This window comes from Cyanistes caeruleus, chromosome 4, assembly GCF_971803275.1.
Source record: "Cyanistes caeruleus chromosome 4, bCyaCae1.hap1.1, whole genome shotgun sequence".
NCBI lineage: Eukaryota > Metazoa > Chordata > Aves > Passeriformes > Paridae > Cyanistes > Cyanistes caeruleus.
The window spans coordinates 31,468,958-31,490,810 of NC_141704.1; the positions used below are offsets into that span (position 1 = coordinate 31,468,958).

The window sequence follows — 21,853 nt, forward strand, 5'->3', positions numbered from 1 at the left end:
ACCTTTCAGTCCATTTCTCTTCTGATCTACTCTCTTAATGAGCCCTTCATGAATAGCAAAAGGGCATTTGCTTCCAGCTGAACCATAATCCTGCAGTCTGCCTGCTTGCCCTAGTGTCTATCTCTAATGGCTAATAAGCATTTTTAATGTCTAGTAGAAACAAATTTGTACATCTATTTGTGGATTCATCCCACATTATGTGTTGCCTATTAGCTGACTATGCCCTGAACTGCCTGCTTCCAGTACGCCAAACATCATCAGTGGATTTCTGTTCAGCTCCATGTTTTCTGGATTAGGACCTGCTGTGGTCTCAGAAGACTCATTATGTACCTGGAGTTATATTGGCCATCAGTGCTGGATGCAACACAGAGAACCGGCTGTTCCTACAGAGCTGTGCTGTTCAGGGGAGGCGAGAGTGGTGTGTGCTCAGACAGCAGCCACTCAGTACTGATGTACAAAGCAAACCCATAGGGAGGTTTCTACAAGCTGCAATTTGGCCAGTCTACTTAATTTGAAAGACTTGGACATCTGCCTGGAAATATCCGGTTAATTATTGGTTGTGGAAAATGATTATCACTTGATTATCGTATTAGTTAAATTTTAACCTCCTTCACTACTTTAACAAAGTCAGCATACTGTTATCTAATCACCAGCCAATGGTGAAGTAACGATCCTAATTCTGTCCCAAAACAGTTCATATTATTGAGCAAAGCATCAATCTTCTAAAATGGTGAGAGCTTAGGACCAGACAGGGAAGAACAGGGCATCGCTATTCCCAGAAATTACTTTGTGATTGCTGCACCAAATTGCTACACTTTGGAGCTGGAAGGCAGTCCTGCAATAAAGACCATTAAATTTGTGAGAAAAACACATCAGGAAGCACTAAAGACCCTGCAAATCCTGCATCATTCAGGCCTTGGGTGGTCCTTACTTACTGCCCAGACCCACTCCCAAACTCCAGGTTGTACAGACTGGATGCTGGAGGCATGTGCTTCTCTCTGAGAGTCACCTCTGAGCTAGGGAAAGGGCTGTCAGGGGCAAGTGGGGCTAATGAGAGCTTCAGTAAGGGTACATGCATGGTGTGGCCTGATTTGTGCATTGGAGGAGTCCTGAGGTTTCTTGCAGCTTTCCTGTTTCCTTTAAATGGAATAAGCTGTTGTTTCTTTGGTTTTATTTTCACCAGCTTGGCCTGTAAATAGTGTGAGCTTTCACAAACACCCTGATACCTCCTCTTCTCAGGTGAATTTTCATTTCCTTTTGCACATTTCTGCTGCTGGGACAACCCTGGTTGGTTCCCAGTGCATCTTCTGTACTCCCTGGAGTGCTGGGGCAGCTGTCAAAGTGTCATAAGTCTTCCAGAAAACATTATTTGTTCACAAACACCCACCACTGCCCTCTTACACCACTCACAGGTCTTGCTCCAACTTACATGCTGAGCAGGTGAATTTCCATGTGGGGCCCTCTCCACATCCTTCTCCAAGGGTACGGGCCTCATACACTAATCCTTCCCACGGTATCAGTGAGCAACAGTGATTTTTTTTTGTTTGTTTGCATATTCAGACTTATTTCACACTGCTCTCCCCAGAGACACTTTAATAGAGAGGGGAGAAAGCACCAGGAACAAATCTGTTGTTGCCAGCTAGCAGGCAGTGGGTTCAGATTTCACAGGCAGGTTTATTAGATGGCAGAAGGAAAAGACTCATTGTTGAATGCATTCCAATCTTCAACCTTCATCTTCTAGGAATCTTTTTTTTTTTTACGCCTCCCATGTTTCTCCTTTATTGCTTTCTGCACGTTAAGATCTAGGAAATATTTCTCATACCATCTCCCTGTAAAGAATGGAAATCATAGTTCAGTTACAGTTTCCCTCCTACTGCTATCATACCCCAAGGACTATTCTAGCTGTAAAGCTTATCTCTTATTAAAATGCCAGTTTCTAGTCCCCTTGTGCCTCTGCTCAAACCCATCCTTTGTTCTTGGCAGAAGCAGCACCCATCTCAGGAATTCAGCAATATACTTTCCATGTCAGAAGTCATACCTAGCTCATTAATTGTCCTTCCATGCCAATGCCTGGGATCTATCACTGCCTTCTGAAATACATCAGGGGTGTAGGAATCTCTCATCAAGCTTTGGCTCTTCAGTGGACCACCTGCAAGGAACAGCAAATAAGGAATTGTATGTAGAAATCACCCTACTGCAGTCCTGGAATTGAAGAGGGGAGCAACGCCAGCAGTTGCAAGTGCTCAAGAAAAGGCATGTGCTGACTGCAGTACCTTTGATCAGGTCTGAGGCTGGGCACTGAACAATAGCTTCAGCATCACCACCCAGGCGGTTACTTGTGTTTCCCAATTAATCTGCTTTTCATCCTCAAGTATGAGATACACACAGAGGGTGCTGCAAGGCATCTTTGTTTGTATCTCAGTGCCCTTTCCTCAGCCAAGTGCCCACTTACCCTACTGTTGAATCTCCTCATCCACGTGAGTAGCTTCCTAGCTGCTACTAGCAGCACAACTACACAAAACCCCAAAAACCATTTTACTACTCTAGGCCTTCTTGATCTCATTTTCTGCCAAAATCCTTAAGAAAGAGTTGCCAAATGTGACTTCTCTTTTTATCCTCTCTTTACTTCTAACCATGGCGGGGAGGGGGGGCGGGGTGTGAGGTGGTGTTTCTCTAATCTCTTCACCTTCCTTTTAATCACATATTTGTCTTGACAATAATGATTTTGAGCTCCCTGAGGAAAGACATCCTTCTTTTCTGTGTAACCACACAAACCCAGGACAATGCAGTCCTCAATACCCAGCAAAGTCTTGTCATGGAACATACTGTATCAGGAAAATGAATCTGCCTTATGCTGGTACACAAGAAACAAGAACCATGGACAATTATCTCAGAGTTTCTTGGATGAATGCTCAGTTTCCATTTTTCGCTAAGATGGAGGGATCCTGGAGAACCTTGGAAACAGAGGTTTGGGAAAGATATTTCAGAGCTCCACATGTCTAAAAGTCTGGAAGAGAAATTATGTTGGCACTGGAACGGGAGGTAACTAGCAACTGGAGATGAAAGGGAACATTAAATTGCAAATGGTGTCCATTTGGACAACTCTGGATGGGACAACAAGGATTATGATTCACATTTACTTTTCACACTGTGGGGAAAAAAAAAAGTGAAAGAAAAGAAAGGGATAAGATACATAAAATGGGAGTATCTAGATTCCAGTTCCTTAGGTATCACAGCCTGGAAAAGCAGTGACCTTGGATAGAAGGAATAAGAGGGGAAAGTATTATGTATGGTCAGATCTTTACCCAGAGCAATGTGGCTGTCTGGGCCCTGGCAAAGCACAGATGGAACCAGCTTTGAAGGTCAGGGGTAGGTGGTGTGTCCCCTCACCTGGGAAGATATTTATGTTGAAGTTGTAACTCAGCTGTTGGTAATCTGAAAGAGACGCCCAGGTCAAGTAATTTTTTGTCATTTCAGTACAGTCGTTGAGTCCTTTCTGTCCTGTTTCTAATGCTGCATTGTCCTGAGCTTGGCATTTCTGGGAATACAAAAAACAGGGAAACGCTGTCAATCCACACTCCCAAAGTGCAGCGAAATCCTGGCATTTCCACCCCTGCACAGTTCTTTGAGCTATGACTAATCCCTGGGACCTGGGTCTGTCCTTGAGTCTCCCTTAGCAGCTTCTGTAGGCATTGCATTTGCATGGGACAGCTAGGACAAGAAGTGCTTTTCCTGCAGAGGGAATGTCTGTGTAACCCTCTGTCACGTCCCCATCCCAGGGGACCTTGGTAGGTTTAGCCCATGCAAGGCTGTGACAAAACCGAAGCCCTGCCCCATAGTGGTGGAAGACTGTGAGCCTGCTGGCACTAGCAGCAGGACAACTGGGATCTGGATGGGGTAGGAATGCACATTTAGACTCGTCAGATTAGCTCAGGACATGACACAGGGCTTACCTTCTGCTCTTGAGGCAGTTGTGGGAATGAAGGCACCAGCCCATGGGGTAGAAAGCCCAGTGCTCCACCAGGGTTGACTTGAATCAGCAGCAGATTGGGTTTTACGCTGTGACAGATCTTTGCAGCACCAAGTCTTACACAGTATTGGGATCCTGAAGCTGAAGTTACTGTATCAGCCAGACTCCAGGAGTCAGTGCTGCATGCTCTGCAGAGCCTCTCCCACAAAAAAAAACTCACAGGGAATGATCTGCTTCTTTTCCCTCTCACTCTTCTTTATTTTTAAAGAAGAGCCATACACTTACACATGATCAAAGTGCAGGAAGCTGCTGCTAAATAAACTGCTGTGCTAACTCCCACCTCCTACTTAAAAAAACCCATGTCTGTTTGCTATTATTACTATATTCAGTAGGAAGAACTTTCCAGTCTGCTGATGTAGAAATTCCTCCTCTCCCATTTCTTCCAACAAAGCAGAATTTCTGTGTAATGAGGCAATGTGCTCATTTCCCAAATCCCTTTCATCAATAATTTCCCCAGTTCCTCCTGGACAAAAATGACACCAAAGCCTGTGACTGTTCCTACTTTCTAGTTGGTAGAACAAACAATGATGATTTTGTCACTGTTATTATAAAAACACTGCAACTGCATGTGATTGTTGTTTTCCATTTTATATCCGACCCTGAAGTCAAAGCACTGCTTAGAGAATTCCACACCTTGAGGCAAGAAGGACTTTAAGGCCATTTTACCATCCTCCTGGATAACAGGAACCACAGAAGCATGTTTACTTATTGCTTTGCTAAACTAATTCTGTGAGGGACAATAGGCAGCCAGTCAGAAAAGATCTTGATCAAGGAGCTAAAAAGGATTAAACATGATCTTTCTTTCTGAAAGATGCTTAGCATAGCCTAACACTTTTTCCTGACATGCAGCCTTTGAGGAAAAAGGAAGCTGTTCTCCCTAGGCAGAAAACTTCCATAGACAGGTGGGAAAACTGGCCAATCTCACCAGCCACCAGATGTGGCCAAGAGTGGTCTCATAGGCCTTCCACATTTGACTGAGTATCCACAGTGTGAGGAGGTTTCAGTGACTTTCCAAACCCGAGGAGCCCCATAGATGTGGAAATGACATTTCTCTCTCCTTTATTTATTAAATTATTTAAAAAAATAAAAAATAAAAAAATGCCAATATCTGTGATTTACCAAGAGGCAAAACCTCTTCTGTAACTACCTCTCTCACCTGGTCCATGATCCCTGTGTGGTGACTGGTGGTTTGTACAAGGTCCTGGATGAAGGCTGAAGAGTAGAGATGGTTGCTAGGGAACAATGCTCCCTCCATCTATGAGCTGTGGGCTCCAGCTCCATGAGAAACGGAATTCACACAGCGTGGAGAAGGGTTATCCTTGCTGATTGGAAAAACACACAAGGAGCAGAGTAAAAGGCTCGTGTCTCATTAAATACCTGTGCCCAAAACTTCTCATCACACATACAGGATTTCTGGGAGGCTTTCCTAACACAGTCATGATAATCAACAAGATGGTATTTCAGCAGAAATGGATCTTTTAGCATCTCCAAATGTTTCACATGAGCTTTCTGACCTCAGCCTTCTTGTTGGGACATTGTTGCTGCCTATCTGGAACACCAGTAGAGTATAATAATCACTGGGCCATACCAGTTGATACATTTCTTTTCAATGTCCCTTACCTGAACCCCAGGGAAGCAACACACCTCCCTGTGGGTTGGACCCAGCTGCCATATGGAAGGTACTCCCTTTTTCCACATTCCAAATGGGAAGACGGTGGGCTGGAAAGAAGTCTTCCATAGAATCAATGACAGAACCACAGCTTGGCCCTCCCATGTCCAGTACCCAGTGCCGTATTTTAGCACTGGACTCGGCATTCATTATGCTCCTGATCTTTCATCAGGCCACTGGAATTTCTGCATGTCTTCAGGCACAGATTGTAACTCTCATGCAGCAGAGCTGTTTTTCCCACTCAACACAAGCAGGTTGCAGGTAACAGAGGAGAATTAGAAATACTCACAGATGCATCATCTAAAATTTTATTAACTGTCAAAAATCAAAAGTTCAATAGAAACCTGATGATAATTTTTAAAAAAATTGGCAAAATCTGAATCAACTGATTTTCTCTTTACTTCCACCTCCTCCCTTTTGCTTTACCCTGAGCTGGAGACAGCTGCTAGACCATGCTGCCCCAGGCAGAGATTTCCCTCTAGGCCTTGCTGCGCTTCAACTCGGAGACTTTGTAGTGTGGTGGGGCTCGGTGGAACCACTCGGACCAGGAGCCGTCGTACACGGCCACGTCGCGCTTGCCGCACAGGAAAGCTGCCAAGGCAATCTGACACGCTGTGACGCCCTTGCGGCACGTGGCCGTCAGCGGCTTCGAGAGATCCACTTTCTTTGCACGGAATATTTCCTGGATCTCCTCAATACTCTTCTCATGCCCTGTTTCTGATAGGAATGAGTGGAAGGGTATGTTCACAGCACCAGGGATGTGGCCAGATTCCAACCCTGCAAGAGGGAACCAGAAAAGGAAACATAAGCAAGGACACATTAACATAGGTGATGAAAGACACCCACAAGAGACATTAGAGACATCACTGCAGATACTCTCACTCCCTCCAAAAGACTCATTTGTTCCACTTGATGATGAAGATGCAAAGTGGTATTGGGCTAAGAAGAGGAAAAATATTATTCAATTTTGCTGAAGTCAAAACTTACAAAATATTTAGCAAACCATTTCCTCACTGAAAGCAATGAGATGTAGGAAACTGAAGAAGCCCTAGACATAACAAGAATCAACCGCCACAGAAAATACCTTTACAAAGGCATTAAGGGCACCTGTGATAAGAGGAATAAAGCAATGCATTTCCAACCTCCGCCAGGTATGCCAGCAGTGTGTAGTGACACAGTTTTCAGAAGCAGGGTATGTATGTGGAATTTGTGAAAGTTTTTATCTGTTCACAGTTTATTCCTGCATCACCTTAAAATCATATTTCAGATAAAGATAAATAAGAAATCATAGAGAAATCTTAAAGTCATCCACATCACTGCTAAGGCAGCTATCCTCAGGGGTAATGGGGTCAGAGAAGTCAGAATTTGTATTTTTTATCACTTCTTATTTACTCCATGGATGAAATCAGAAAAGGTTCTGTTTTTCTGCTGGTGTAGCTGACCACTTCAGGCAAGATCAAAGCTGCATGTCAAAACAAGGTCTTCAGAGAGTAGCAGATAAAAAAATACAATGGACAAGGTTGGCATAACACCCTTCAAATTCAGATTCTTAAGGCTTCCATTATTATGGAAGCTTTTCCAATAATTTTGAGAGGCTTTGGATCAAACCTCATTGGAGCCAAAACCATTATGTATTACACTGAAAATATGTTTTAGGGAATGATTCCTTGCTAGGTTTGAACTTCGAAAGAGACAAATCTGAAAAAAATCACGTAATAGTAATCTGTTTCATTGGCAGCTTTCCATTAGCCCAAATCATTGGGATAACTCATCTTGGGAGATGGGGGAGATGGAAGAGATGGGGCAGTTTAATCATTTGACTTTGTTACAGTCAAACATAGTTATTAAACTATACCTACCCAGAGACTGACATCACACATAATGACACTGCAGTTTCATCACTATGCAGAGTGGTAACATGACATGGTGAGATATAAGGGGAAAACAGCTTTGGCACAGAACTGAAGGGAATTTTTGCTCTGCTGGACAGAGCCTAAAGACAATCAATGCTGCCCTGAGTCAGCTTCACAAGTTCTCTTCCTGTTCCAGATAGACCCTCTTTGTCTCTTGATTCATCCTCCCTGAGTGCATTAGAAATACAGCACAGTTGTCTAGGAGTCACCTCATGCATCCATCAGAAATGTTTAGCATTACTGAGAGAAGCTGGGAGAAAAACTGCTGACTTCTGCAGTGACTAACATTTAAAAAGGAAAAGAAAAAATAAGAGGCAGCATTTTGGACTGATGCTTTTATCACATTTTTTCCAGTTCCAGAAGACAACAGTTCATCACTTCTGTACAGAGAACTGCAAAACTCACTCAGCAACACAGTGTCTGTATGACAGAGAGGAAATAAAAAATGAAGCAAAAATTGAGAAAACCTTGTATACAGTTCTCAGACTGCAAAGCTGCTTACTGGAGCCGCTTGCATGCCTGGCTTAGGTGACCACTTTCTCATGGAGTAAATAGGAAAGGATCCATTCAGCGAACAATTTCTGCAAGGTTCTGCTGCAGCACTGGTGATCACCCCAATACAGACAACTCTGTGAGTCATCCTAGGGCACTGGGAAATGTACTGAGATCAGGAAGTCCTGGAGGATGAACTAGAAGGGAAGTCTTGCTCAAAGAAGCTTGCTGGGCAATCGATTCACTTCCCAGGTGTCCCAGGCACCATGATCATTATCGCTTCTCTAGACTGTTCAGACACCTTAAAATAGGTCTGTACCCCTCACTTATTGGAGACTGACAACTCACCACCCTTAAACAACTCTTCAGGTAGGAGCTGAGGAGATCTGAAAAACACTCATTTTAGAGCAGTTTTGACTTTGATCTATAGGGAGACTTTCTTGCTCCAGAGATTCAAAACTCTGTTGGAGTCAGAGACCAGTGCTTGCACTCTGTGGGTGAAAGATGGAGAATTCTGTGGAAACTGCATTTATTCACATATGTGGGTGTTCAGCTGAGAGAAAGAGCTGAAACTGCATAACCACAATCCCTTGGACTGCCTAAGAAGTGCTCTCAAGTGGCTGAGGAAGCTTTATAATCTCTCTCTGCTAGGTCAAGAGCAGAGAAACACAGGACTGGAAGGCAAGACTGGATGCAGCTGGAATCTGAACAGGGAAGAGGATACATCTGCTCCTGTCCCATATGAAACAGAGAATACTCCAGGCCAGATTGATGCAGTCACTGTCAGAAACTCCAGGAAGGAACCCTAGGACTACAGAGCTTGGGCCCCAGATACCTCAGTAATCATTTCATAAACTGCCTTTCAAAAAAGCATCCATCTGAGAAACAGTTTGGATTCCTGTCATGAAACCTCCCACTGAAGCACCTCCTGGCTCATGTGAGGAGGAATATTAATTTCCAGTGTTCAGATCATCACAATCAGTCCATACACAATTTATCCTTGAGCTAACACTGCACTATGACTGAAATAGTTTTTCTGTCCATCTGCTATTGCTCCAACAGACTGACTGCAAACCCAACAACCTCACATCCTTAGCCTAAACCCAGTAAGAGCCCATTAGATACACTTTTCTCTGTCTTGGCCACCCTAGAAACAGCTCTAGGTGTCTAGCAGGCTTCTGGATAAAGAAGTAGGCATCTCCTACCAGGAATTGCCAAGGCTGTTGCAAAGCCAAATCACACGTGATGTTCCTGTACCCAACTAATTAATCCAAATCTTATCCTCTTCTATTGCTTCCAAATGTGGCTCATCAGCTTGTAGGAGAAACACAAGCAGTTCAGTGTTTTGGGTTAATAAGCATTGCGGTTTGCCCTCCATAGTGTTATACTTCCTGTCACTGATACCTCTGCAGGTGGCACCTCACATAGTACTCCCCATGTGATCATTCAGACCTTCCCATGGCTGTGCCAGCAGCACATTTCAGTAACAACTCCCTATTTTCAATGCCTCGATGATTCAGGAAAATACGAAACAAAACACTTAACGATTGGGACCATGCTGGAAACTTCCAGCCCCACAGATCGTCTTTCAGACTGTTCTTATCTCATTTATCTCCTTTTCAGTCAATTTTTTTAATCTAACAATATGTGCGCTATTTGCCCTCTCTTCATATTGAGCTAATTAATATCCCTCTAATGTTATTCCCAAAGCATCAATGAAATCCAAATGGCACAACTCTACCTTGCAGGTGCTTCCAATGGCTGGAAGAAAAGATCAGACATGCACATTCCCATTTCTCTCATCTGGCCAACCAATTCAGTTGGCAAAGAAATAAAGCTCTTGGCTACAGTGCAAGTCTACCAACATGTTTTACTCAATTTTGTCTTGATAATAATAATTATAATAATAAATAATTTTTCTTGAAGAGTTTTTTGAAAGCCTCCTAGTTTATCCATGTTAGGAGAACAACAGGTAGGTTGTGCTGTACCCCCTATTCTAAATATGAAATTTACAATTGTTTGTGTCCCACACAAACATACTTCAAATAAATTTATCAAATTCTTGCCTTATTAAGCTGCAATGTCACATGACTGATTTTTGACACATATTTGGGATCAAGATCATCTGCCCCACTGAGCATGAGGATATCTTTTGGTTAGCCCTTTCCCTGCTCTGCAGAGTTATCCTTAGGAGAGAAGAAAACATGGCAGCACAGACTCAGGGCTCAGTATAATGCTGAGACCACACACAAATAATCTTCCACCTGGAATGCCTGCTAACTGCACAGCAACCTTATTTATTCTTTCCCTCCTTCTTCTCTTTTGTTCACTCTGTTCCAAAAGTTTTTGTTATTTAATTCCTTTTGCCAAGTCTCACTCATCTTGGTGTCTCACAATCCTTCCTCACAATTTATAAGCTGTAATATGTTATCTTCTTCACTACTTAATCCCCTTTTCCACATCTGTTAGATTCCCTGCTTACATATTGTTCTTTTTGTTGGCTGTTTATCTAAGACCATAGCCCCTCTTCTCTAGCCTTCCCTTTGTGCTGAAAGCTCCAGATGGAATTTCTTAATGTCAAAAAGATAAAAGATTTGCTCTGCCATATTTAACTCCCTGTGGCTTTGGAGTGTGCTGGCTGCAGATAGTTCTTTTCCAAATGCCTCCTCTGTTGCCTCCTTGTTTATCTCTCTCTTCCATTCAAATAGTATGTCTCAGAAAGGACAATTACTGATCTTGTCTAACCTACCGTGAACACACTGTAAGGAACACTTTAGGCTTGCTCCTGGCCAGCTCCCTGAAAGTCCTCGTAGGTTTCTGTGGGTTGAAACAGACTTTGATAGTTCTCTCACCCTCCACTGCTGTACCCCAACTATGAGCAAAGTAAAGCCAGTCCACTCCCAACTACAGAATCCTCTAGGAGGAGACAGGGAAGAAAAATGTACCTTTTATTCTCATTCCCACTGAACATTCAACGTGAACAAAAGCTTTGTTTTTGGGGAAGGCAGGATGGAAAGCTGGGAAAATGGGCAAAATCTGAAGAGTTCTATATGCAGAAGGGAGACAAGAACTACTTTAGGGCTGAGAATGAGAAGAAAAATACCTGTAAGAGTTCATCAATTTTGGGTTTGCTCTTTTTTAGATGATAGATTTCTTGCCTGGCAACTTTTGACTCTTTTCTCAGATGTCTGCAAAAGAATTCAGAAATTCACAACTTTTCTGTATGCATTTGGTTGACTGTAATTCTTGTCCATCAGTTTTCAGTGCCTGACAATCAGAGAGGGTCAGCACTGGCAACCATCATGTAATTACTTTCATAATCAGCCCTGGACAGCTAGTTCCTCCAGGAACAGAGCACTGTGCAGGGACACCTTGAACTACTTGGTGCACAGATCAGGGCTGCACATCTGTCAGGCTTATGCTGAACACTCTGCATGAACATCCAAGTTTTTCATCTAAAGCAATACCTGAATTTAAGACCTGGCCTATAGAGATGTCCATTTTTCTCCACTCTGACAACTTTGGTGAATGTCTCCCAGAAAATAAAAATTAGCCCTATGTTATGGCTTATCTTAACCAGTACAGAGGTCTAAATCCCAGCAAGGATAAAAATAAAACAGGAACAATTAATTCTTACCACAAAGAACTGAAAAACCAAAAAGGCAAAAGAGTCAGCTGCAATTAGCCTCTTCTAGAGATGAAGTTCACAGAACAGGAGAGATTAATTGACTTAATTAGGAAGTCAAGAACTGAAGCAATAATTAAACTGAAATCACCTGAGAAGGCAGCAAGTTCCTTAACCCCAAGACCATTAGTCTTCTCCAAATTGCATCCTCCCTGATTGGATGACCCCTGCAATTAATCAGCATTGATTTCAAATTGCTCTTTTAGGTGTAAGCACTGTCTTTTACCCACTGCTGGCTGATGTGCTGCTATGGCTGGCTTGGTTCAGAGAGCTGTCAAGCTCCTGTGGAACGAGCAGCTGCAGCTGGAGTGCTTATCCTGCTGGATCTGCTGTGGGAAGCAAAACTGGACCACCACAAATAAGCTGTTCCATGCTGACGCATTTCAAAGGAAAAATCTGTTTTGAAGATGCTGTTGGGGCTGTGGTATTTGTCATCTGGTGACAGCTCTCACCTTGGGAAAGAATGCAAAATCCACCAGCTCCCAGCAAGGAGCATTTTAGTCACATCTTGAGGTTAAAATTCAACCTTCACTTTGATGGCTATGGTAGGAGAAGAAATAGAATGAGTGATAAGCCTAACTTTTCCCTTCCCCTGCCACAGTCTCCTCCATCACTTCCATTACCTTTCCCACCTGCCACATTGTCTTTGCAGACACCTGGGCCACCCACCTGCAAGTATTGTAATTTACAACCAAACGCTCCTGAAGTTTGGATGCAGGAATGTACTTCAGGACATGTTATCACACTAACTGGCTGTACAGCAGCACACGTATATGTGAACAGCCAGGAAAGCCCTGTGGGCCAGCATGGCCTGGAGACCATAGGAACCCACTGCACATTCCAGCAGTGTGGGCTCTGCTCAGGCCAAACTGCTGCTGCTGAGCTTTTCTGTGCTTTCTTCTAGAAACTCTTTCTCTTCTAACCGTTTCTGTTATTCCCTTTTGAGGAACACATTCAGTGCAGGTAGCTCGGAGTGCAGCTGCAGTGTCAGATGCAGCTTGGGCTCTGGGCTGTGAGAGCCCCAGGCAAGAGGCCAAGAACTGGCACTGACCCTTTGCACAACAGAGGGCACAGGACCTGTGGCACAGCCAGGTGACCGGACACTGAGGCACAGCAGGAGCCGAGGACTCAGCAGGAAGAGCCAGGACTTTGTCACACACAGATTGGGAGGGTATAAAAGTTCAGTGTTTCCTTTGTTTAGGTCCCTCCTCGGAGGCACAAGCTCAAGCTGTTCTTGTGTTATTGTGCTTTTAATAAGTTGCTTTAAGGAACCAAACTTTTGAGGCTCTGCTAAGGAAAACCCAGGCTCAAGACGGTAAGAATATCTGGTCTGAGCGTGTGTGCAGGGTGTGTAGGAAGTCAAGTGGGGCACCCATCAATTCAGTGGAGCCACCTGCTGAGAAGGGGCTTTGGTCCCAGCAGTTAAGGTCTCTGGGAGTGGGAGTGTGACTGCCAGAGTGCCTCCTAAATGGTCAGTCAGTAAAGTTTCCTTTACACTCTTTCAGAGGGGAGGTTATTCTGGGATATACCAAGGCTTAAATTACACAGCAAGGGCCTCCTTTAACTAACTTCAGTTTCATTCCAGGCACATTGCTGTACCTGCTGTCCCCACTACACAGGACTTCTCCCAACCCTGCTGCTTGTGTGTCCAGTGTTTCATTGAGGTAACAAAATCAGTTTTGGTTCCTGTAACTTAGGGCACCTAAGAGAGGCTGACACCCCATATATTTGTTAAAAGCTTCAGACTTTTCTTACATAAGCAAAAGAACAAAGATCAGCTCAAGCAAATTCTCTGTTTGCTGGGAATCAGAGCAATAAGGAGAATGTCCCTTGGGTTACTGTATTACCTAAAACCTTGGCTTTTGCTAGTGCACTCATTATGGTGAGAGTTGCCTGTATGAATACTGATAGTTTGTATGTGTTTGCTGGTATTAGATAGGACCCTGAACAAGCCCCTGCGAGCTTTCACCTCCCATGTTTGCATTTTGATAAACTTCTGCAGGGTGCAGGATGGGAGATCCTGGAAGCAAATGACTGCATCCCTTTTCTGCTATTTCCTCCTGCAGCTTCATAGCCAACTGCAACAAAAGCATTCAGCGATGGCACTGGGATCTGAACGTGCAACTGCGGATCCCTTAAGGTATGAGTCGGGCTGAGGCATGCCTGTGCTTTAGGAAAATCTGTTTGATGGCTACCAGGAGTTGTTACTCCCAGTCTAGCACTGACATTCATCCCGTCCTGGGGCAGGTGCCAGTCCCACTTCCATTACCTTGGTCCAGCTCGGTCCCCCGAAACCGGCCCTCGGGGCGGGAATCCACCACCTGGAACTTTAGGGACGACACGTTCTGTATCATCTCCTCAAAAGTCTTCACCAGGGCCCGGTTCAGCCTGGCCTTAAAGACAGCCGGGGTGGGCTGGGTGACCTCCGCCGTGACGGGGTGCCCCTCCTTCAACCAATTCTTGAAGCCACCATTCAGCACAGAGACCTCCTTGTGCCCAAAGGCCCGGAACATCCACCAGGCACGGGGGGCGTAGAAGGTGCCCACCTCGTCCCCGTCGTACACCACCACGTGGGTGTCATTGCTGACCCCCAGCCCGCCCACGTACTCGGCGAAGTGGGACTCGCTGGGCAGCATGAAGTCGTAGGGGGAGGACTTGTCCCGGCACTCCTCGATGTCGAAGAACGACGCCCCCGGGATGTGCCTCTCCTTGAACTCCTGCCGGGCGTTTCGCTCCTTGGGGGGGTACCAGGAGGCGTCCAGCACCCGCAGCCCGGCGCCCACCCGCCCGGCCCGCACCGCCTCCGCCAGCCAGGAGGCCGTGACCAGCGCCCGGCTGAGGCCCTGCCGCGCCATCTCGGGGGACCGGTGGCGGTGCCGCCGCCGGGCCGCGCACCCCTCACGTACAGAGCCCGACACACGCGAAATGGCGGCGGGAGGCGCGGCCCGAGGGGCGGCACGGAGGCGGCCGCACGGCCGGGCCCGGCCCGCTGGGAGCGCTCCCGCCCTCCGGCGGCGGCCGTGGCTGGCGGGCAGCGAGGCCCAGCACGGAGGTACGGGGCGAAGCGGCGGGAATCGCGGCCCCGCCGGGCCGGGGGGGCTCGCAGCGGGCGGCGGCGGGGCCCTGTATGGCCCCGGCTGCAGGTGTGCTCCGGGACGGGCAGAGGCGAGGGGCCGTGCCTCACCGCCGAGCGCCTGGTCCTCGGGGCTGCCCCGCTCCGCTGCGGCTGCTGTCAGTGCTGGCTGGGGTCCCTGGATGGGGCCAGAGGAGCTGCGTGGGGCCGGGCGCAGGGCAGGACCGCCGTGGCTGTCCCGCTCGGGGCATTGTTTGGGATGTGCTTTGGGAAACTACTTTTGGGCTGGAGCATTTCAAGCCCCTCATTGTAGGCTTAGCCAGCACCTTAGTGCAGACACGGGTCCCAAAACGCATCTTTATCCAGCTGCTTTTTGAAAGGCTGCTCTCTAATTTGTGGCTCTTTACCTTCTGCAGTCAGGTGGACTCAGGTAGAATCCAGAAATCGTCTAGTCTCAGCCAGGACGCGGGAGCGATGTCGCAACAACTCCTCTACCGGGCTCTGGTGTCTGCAAAATGGCTTTCAGAAGCCATCAAGTCCCAGCAAGCTGGCCTGGCCTTAAGAATCGTGGATGCATCCTGGTATTTGCCGAAGATGAAGCGTGATCCGAAGCGAGAGTTTGAGGAGCGCCACATCCCTGGTGCAGTTTTCTTTGACATTGACCAGTGCAGTGACCGAACCTCGCCTTACGATCACATGCTGCCCAAGGCTAATGACTTTGCTGAGTATGTGGGGAAGCTGGGTGTGGGGAATGATTCCCATGTTGTGGTGTATGATGGCAGCGACCAAGGTCTCTTCTCAGCACCCCGGGTGTGGTGGATGTTCCGTGTCTTTGGACATGAAGCTGTCTCCCTTCTGGATGGTGGCCTGAAGAACTGGCAGCGAGAGGGGCATGCACTTAGCTCTGGGAAAACCCAGGTAGCTCCATCTGAGTTCCATGCCACCTTGGACAAGTCCCTGGTGAAAACATATGAGGATGTCTTAGATAACTTGGATTCCCATCGCTTCCAACTAGTGGATGCCCGTGCTGCAGGACGGTTCCGGGGAGTAGAGCCAGAGCCCCGAGATGGTAATGTGCCTTCTGAGACAGTGGCATTATAAAGAGGGGCTTAATTTAAGGTGTCCATCCCTTTGACTCCTGTAGAGGTAATGCTAGGAAATAATGGCTGTCTTTTATGGGATGGGATTTCAGACAGTGTGTCCATCTGTCCTTCTTTCCCCTTGTCTAGCAAGCGCTACTCTGAAAATTCAGCAGTGGGGAAACCATGTATCTTTCGTTCCTCATGAGGGGCTGGGGTGAGGAGCTAGCTTTCGATACACCTCAAAAGTCTTCATTTGTCTCTTCAAGTACTGGTGCTACTCTTCCCCTCAGAGCGACCTGTGGAGGTTCTTCGTCAGTGTGGGTTGCTCTGATGGGGAGAAAGATGTGGAGGGAGCTAGGGGAAAAAGTGGAACTTGGCAGGGTTGTGTCCATGTGGTAACATGAAGGTTACACATAGAGCCATCCTTCCTGAGTTATCAGTAATCTAGTGAAGCAAAGTGTAACAAAAATAAATGTACTTGTTTTAACAAAATACTCTAAGCAATAAATACTTCTCTCAGTGAAACAGAAGAGGCTTTGGAATAGACTTGTCCCAGACAATAGAGGTTAATTCCTGTTTGTATTGTTTTTTCTCTAGGAATTGAGCCTGGTCATGTCCCTGGGTCGACGAGTATCCCCTTCACTGATTTCCTCACAGAGTCTGGCTTAGAGAAGACGCCTGAGCAGATCCGCACTCTGTTCCAGGAGAAGAAGGTGGACCTCCTAAAGCCGGTGGTAGCCACTTGTGGCTCTGGAGTCACAGCGTGCCACGTGGCTCTGGGGGCCTACCTCTGTGGCAAGCCAGATGTCGCAGTGTACGACGGGGCCTGGGTGGAATGGTACATGCGGGCACAGCCTGAAAATATTATTTCTGAGGGAAAGGGGAAAACAGTGTAATAAGCTGCACTGTTTCCCAGCTGTGCATGTAGCTTGCCTTGAAACAGGATTTGGAAAGGATGGGTTTAGCATTCCTGGTTAAGTGTCTTGCGATGAAGGCATTGGATAACAATCATGCGCACACGGTGCTTCGGCACTTTGTCCTTACCCTGCCGCTGCTTAAGAGGATGAAGATGACAGCAGTTTTGGGCAGCCAGCTCTAGGTGACCTCACTTGAGCAGATAGGGTAGAGCAGATGTCCTCCCAAAGTCACTTCCAACCTCAGCCATTCTGTGATTCTGTGACCATTTCACCGTATCAGATGGACGGCAGAGAGTGCTGCTGCCAGCATAGGGAACTGAGTTAAGCCAAGCTCCTGACTCAAAACGTTCAGTCACGTTCATTCATATTCACTGGGGTGGTCACACTTTTATATAAATGTGCCTCATAATCTGGCTCTCTGCTGCTGTCCCACCCAAGCACATTATGGCCATTTTGTGTGCAAAACTTTGTGGAAAGAGATGGCTGTTAAAGGAGCAAATATGGCATTCAGGTTGGCACTTAGGCTAGAGGCTTGATTTGTATTTCTTCTCGTACTTGGGCTCTAACTACTGTGTGTACTTAGCCAGCCTTGTAGCCCCATGGTCCAAAATCCCCTTTGAGAAAAAGAAAATATTCTGGGATTTAAACAATGTAAATAAACATGTTTCAAGGTCATTCTGCTGAATGGAACTTCCATGAGTGTTGCTTGGGTGAATCCTTTTCAAGAATTCTGTTTTTATGGAATCACTTTGTGAATCCACAGTGTGAGATTCAAATGAGATCTTTCCTTCTCTCTTAGAATAGAACCACACCTCTTATCCTTAACAAGCTCTTTGACCCAGGAAAGACAATGGCATGCCTCTCTCTTGGGTCTCTGTACCATCTTCCTGCTTTTGGTCCCTGTCCATTTGCTTTTTTGCCTTGAAGTCCACAGTTGTCAGTTACAGCTCTGTTCTTGAAACACTGGATGTCAGCTTACATAGTGGAAAATGTACTGCATGGATATTATTGTTCTTACCATGTAACCTTCCCCTAAAAACTTAGCAGAACTGAGACTTACAGAGGAATAACCCACACTGGCACCTATTTTTGCCCAAGACCTTTTTATTTTATTTCTGAAAGTTGAAAGCACACGGGGTATCCCTGGTAATGTTCAAGAATTTGTTCTCTCTGGGATTTTCTCCTCTACAAAAAATGCCCAAAACTAAACAAAAACAACCCCACAGATACCTCCCACAGTAAAAAAATGCAAACAAATCTGCATCTCTTCTGGCCTACTGGTAACTTAGAAGTTAATGAGACAGTTTCTTCTCTTGGGTTTGCAGCAACAGGTGCCTGTAAACATCTATGGATGATAGGGTTGCCCTTTCCAGGGAATGCAGTGGATGCTTATTGTCACAGATTTGACTGAAAGGACTGGATTCCTCCCTGTTGCTGAGTGCTTATTCTTTGTATTTCCTCTTACCCATTTTGGCTGCTTCTTCTTGGCCTTGTCTTCCATGCATGCAAGCTCTGTTTCTGCTCACCTCCTGGGCAGCTGGAGTTTCACTGTCCAGTTTATTTCTTCCTCTGTCCTCCCCCCTCACACATATGGTCTGACCACCCAGTGACTGACAGCCTGCAATTTCTCTGCTTGCATTCAGACTGGCAACCCAGCTCTTCAAGGACTTGAGGCTGGCATTGCAGCAAGTGCTGGGTATATAGCATGCACAGGAGTCTGAAACAAGTGACCCTTCAGTACAGAGAGAAGCTGATTTTGTGATTATGTGGCCAGATGAGTGCTCTGCCTGCTCTGCTTCTCCAGGAAAATTTAGTTATTAGGAAAATTGACATATTATTTCAGATTTATTTGCAATAGATGCAGGGAGCTGGCTTTTGTGGGTACTTCCAGGATATTTCTGATGCATCTTAAGCACTGTGTTTCTCTTTTGCCACTGACCCAGCAGTCGTTGGGGTCAGTGGGAAACTCTCTGCTTCCTCTTGAGGCAGAGATGCTTTTCTCTGTTCTGTGTGTTGCAGGGATGTCTGCAGCAAAGCCCAGCTGTCCACCTGGAGATTGCAAATTAAGTGGAAAACTTTTGTCTCCCCTTGCTCTATATTTCACCCCTGTGCTCGATGACATCTAGCAGGGCCCTTCCCCCTCTCTGGTATTTATGCCAAGCTTGGCAGTACTCAGATGCCCTTCTCGGGCTGAATTTTCCGCTACAAAATCTCAGTGATTCTTCCCAGTTTTTGGCAAATCTTTTCCCAGATGCTTAACTTTGCCTTGCTTTCTCCACAGAGGAGAAACTGAGATCTTCTTTCCCACAGCAAGATACTTTGTTTTTCTGGGGTATTCCCTCTTATGTATCAAAAATCTATCCAAGAGTGTCTTCTGAAGTTCCCCCTCCTTTTAGTTGAGATCTGTTCTGGTGATGAAGGCAAAGCACTGAGAACGTTGTGAAGGCAGAGACAATGTTTTCAAAGCCTGGAGATTTCAAAAGCCTATTTTGAGCTATAACAGATGCTACTGGACATATGGAACAGCTGAGGGGACTTACACCAGGACTATAAATGTTCTGCAGATCTTTATGTCCCTGACTCAGTGGGTGGGTTTCCTATAGGAACCTAAAGCTGGGGAGAAGTGGATATAAAGCAAATCACTAATGTTCATTACTTTCCTGTGGAAAATTTGCCACAGGGAATTTGGAATAGCATATCTTTGGTGGAATAGGGCTCATGGTAGCTAAAAAGGTAGCCTAAATAACAGTCCTGATGTAGGAGGAAGGTTACATTGACACGTGGCTAAACTGAGACTAGAGTTTTTACAGCTCTCTGTATAAATTTGAGAATCCCAGGCCAGCATATAAACTCTTTACTGGTTTATTTATATTTTACTATCTGCACTTTTGTCTTGAAGGAGGTTTGGATTCTGTGAAACAGTCTGGTCTAGTCAAAAGTAATCCCATGGTCCCCTGTTCTTCACTTGTCTTCTTTGTAACCTGCCTTCCTCTTCCTTCCATACTGCTCCCTAGCAGTCAGGTTGCACTATTTCATGCTTCATTTCCCAGCAAGCTTTTTGTTCCTCTGCAAATTTTTCTAAATTCTAAAGCAGCCCTTCTTCTACCAGCACCACTGGCCTCAGTACTACATGAGCCGTGGTAATTGGTGTTGCCTGCAGAGACATTTCATATTCCTCCCATCTCTCCTGACCCCAGCTTACAACCAGGTGCTACACAACAATTCTGTTTCCTTCTCCCAGTAGTGTTCCAGCAAAGGTGCTGCGTGATGCACGTCCACAAAGCTTTGCACATTGCTTTGAATGCAGGTACATTGCTCACAGACCTCATGCAGCACAAGGAGCTGCAGGAAGATTAGTTTGCCTGTATGCCATGGGGCCTTTCTCTTCACGCTCCAATATGCCTGGTTCAGCTGGCAGTCAAGCTGGACTCTGTTGTTCAACTGTGTCCACCCCCAAATCCAGTGTAGGGGATTTTATTTGCCAAATTGACTGTTGGCTTACTGGCAAAATGTCAGAGCATCACCTGTCTTCCCCTCTCCACCTCCTGAAGAAAAAAGAGTGGCACTGATCCTACATGGACATGCCAACTTGTTATTCCTGGTTTCTTCTCTGGTGCCTCCTGCCATGTAATCCCCAATATGTGTTCCCAGCCTGTCAGAGGGATGACATTGTCTGTGCCAACACATGGTGACCTCTGCTCCCACTGCTGTTCCACAACACAACAGTTCAATAAGTTCACCTCTACAATGCCAGAGATGCATCGCTTTCCACACACCAAGCTGCAGAGCACTGCAGTGTGTGAAGCCTTCTGCAGGATTGCATTGCAGACCTGACTGCTGAACCAAGACACTCCCAGTTTACCCCTGCTCTGTTCTCCTCAGCTCTTGTTGAGCCCAGTATCCAGTGGCTGTCAAGTTTTTCCTGCTCTCAGTCCATCTGTGCAATGGTCCCCATGATTTCACTGAGGACTTTGCAAGGCTGTACAGTCTTACACCATCACACAGCCCTGTGTAAGCTCTTGCTTGCTCTCCTCTCCATTGCTGTGCATGTGTTTTATATGCAGTTATCATAAAGGCAACAGGAACAAGTCATAGAACCATAAAACATTAAGGTTAGGAAAGAACAGACAGGTCGGGTCCAATCTTTGTCCAAGCACCATAAACTGTTTAAACTTACCTCTCCTGTGACCTATTGCTTGATTTTAGGGGACCTTAACAAGGGCACATTAATTGCATCTCACAACTGCATCTGGTTGTAGTGTGCAATCAAGTCTGTTTTTAGCTCATGCCACCAACTCATCAGAACATTTCAGTTGGCAACTCACCCCACACTGGCTTCGTCCTAAAGAGAATTTTCACATACTGTGGGGAAATCCCTGGCCTGGTGCATTTTCAATGATTTTTTTGCTGTACATTGCAGAAAAAAAGGACCTAGTGTTGGAAGAGATGTCCCTTGATGTGTTTCCTTACTCACAATATACCTCTTTAGATTTAGCAATTAACTTTTCACCCCGTGGCCCTGGGGTGAGCAAGACTTGAGGTTCCAGTCACAAGTGGAGATTGGTTTGATGGAAGAAAGTATGCCTTGGATATAGACCATCCTGGACTCATGAGCAGCATTGTCATGGGGGAGGTTGGAAAAGAAGGTGCTGAAAATAAGAGATGGACCCTAAAAAGGAGAAAGAGATTGAGGGGCTGTGAGAAGAGGAAAAAGAGAGTGTGATCCTGTGGTAAAAGGGAAAAAAATTGAAGGCAGGGTGCATTTCTTGGAGGGGGAGAAAAGGGGCTGTAGGCTATCACCCAACTGCTGCATTCATATCGGAGAGCCATAGTCCTCAGCCCAGTTCTGTCTGTGCTGGAGCTGCAGCCAGTACAGACAGGGTCCTGCAGTCCTCACACACCAGAGTGCAGGGCAGAGGTCTCCAGTTTGCTGTGGTTTGACTCAGAGCCAGAATTAGGATGACAGCAGTCTGACAACCCAGAGCTGTGCTG

At 46.0% G+C, this 21,853-nt stretch overlaps 3 protein-coding genes across 25 annotated transcripts; 1 reads left to right on the top strand and 2 right to left on the bottom strand.

Annotated features, from left to right (window-relative positions):
* Positions 1–1,654: 1,654 nt before the first annotated feature.
* Positions 1,655–5,888, bottom strand: CIMIP4 (ciliary microtubule inner protein 4). Of its 2 annotated transcripts, none has more exons than XM_023935819.2 (4): positions 5,187–5,888; positions 3,391–3,538; positions 2,039–2,149; positions 1,655–1,829 (listed from the first exon to the last, which is right to left on the bottom strand). In XM_023935819.2, exons 1-4 carry the CDS (start codon positions 5,283–5,285, stop codon positions 1,738–1,740), a joined length of 450 nt encoding a protein of 149 aa, XP_023791587.1. In that variant the 5' UTR covers positions 5,286–5,888; the 3' UTR covers positions 1,655–1,737. The 2 variants fall into 2 exon arrangements, with proteins under 2 accessions (XP_023791587.1, XP_023791580.1); XM_023935812.2 differs by having other exon boundaries at positions 5,178–5,394.
* A 103-nt stretch (positions 5,889–5,991) lies between these two features.
* On the bottom strand, positions 5,992–14,703 carry TST (thiosulfate sulfurtransferase). The gene is made up of 2 exons (XM_086887393.1): positions 14,059–14,703; positions 5,992–6,476 (listed from the first exon to the last, which is right to left on the bottom strand). The coding sequence occupies exons 1-2, from the start codon at positions 14,642–14,644 to the stop codon at positions 6,178–6,180; spliced, it is 885 nt and encodes a 294-aa protein (XP_086743519.1). The 5' UTR covers positions 14,645–14,703; the 3' UTR covers positions 5,992–6,177.
* MPST (mercaptopyruvate sulfurtransferase) lies at positions 11,944–17,536 on the top strand. Of its 22 annotated transcripts, none has more exons than XM_086887379.1 (6): positions 11,944–12,334; positions 12,736–12,960; positions 13,375–13,453; positions 13,856–13,929; positions 15,279–15,931; positions 16,542–17,536. In XM_086887379.1, exons 4-6 carry the CDS (start codon positions 13,889–13,891, stop codon positions 16,838–16,840), a joined length of 993 nt encoding a protein of 330 aa, XP_086743505.1. In that variant the 5' UTR covers positions 11,944–12,334; positions 12,736–12,960; positions 13,375–13,453; positions 13,856–13,888; the 3' UTR covers positions 16,841–17,536. The 22 variants fall into 22 exon arrangements, with proteins under 22 accessions (XP_086743505.1, XP_086743507.1, XP_086743513.1 ...); XM_086887381.1 differs by lacking the exon at positions 12,736–12,960 and adding an exon at positions 12,991–13,104 and having other exon boundaries at positions 11,993–12,334; XM_086887387.1 differs by having other exon boundaries at positions 11,994–12,334; positions 13,792–13,929.
* Positions 17,537–21,853: the final 4,317 nt, after the last annotated feature.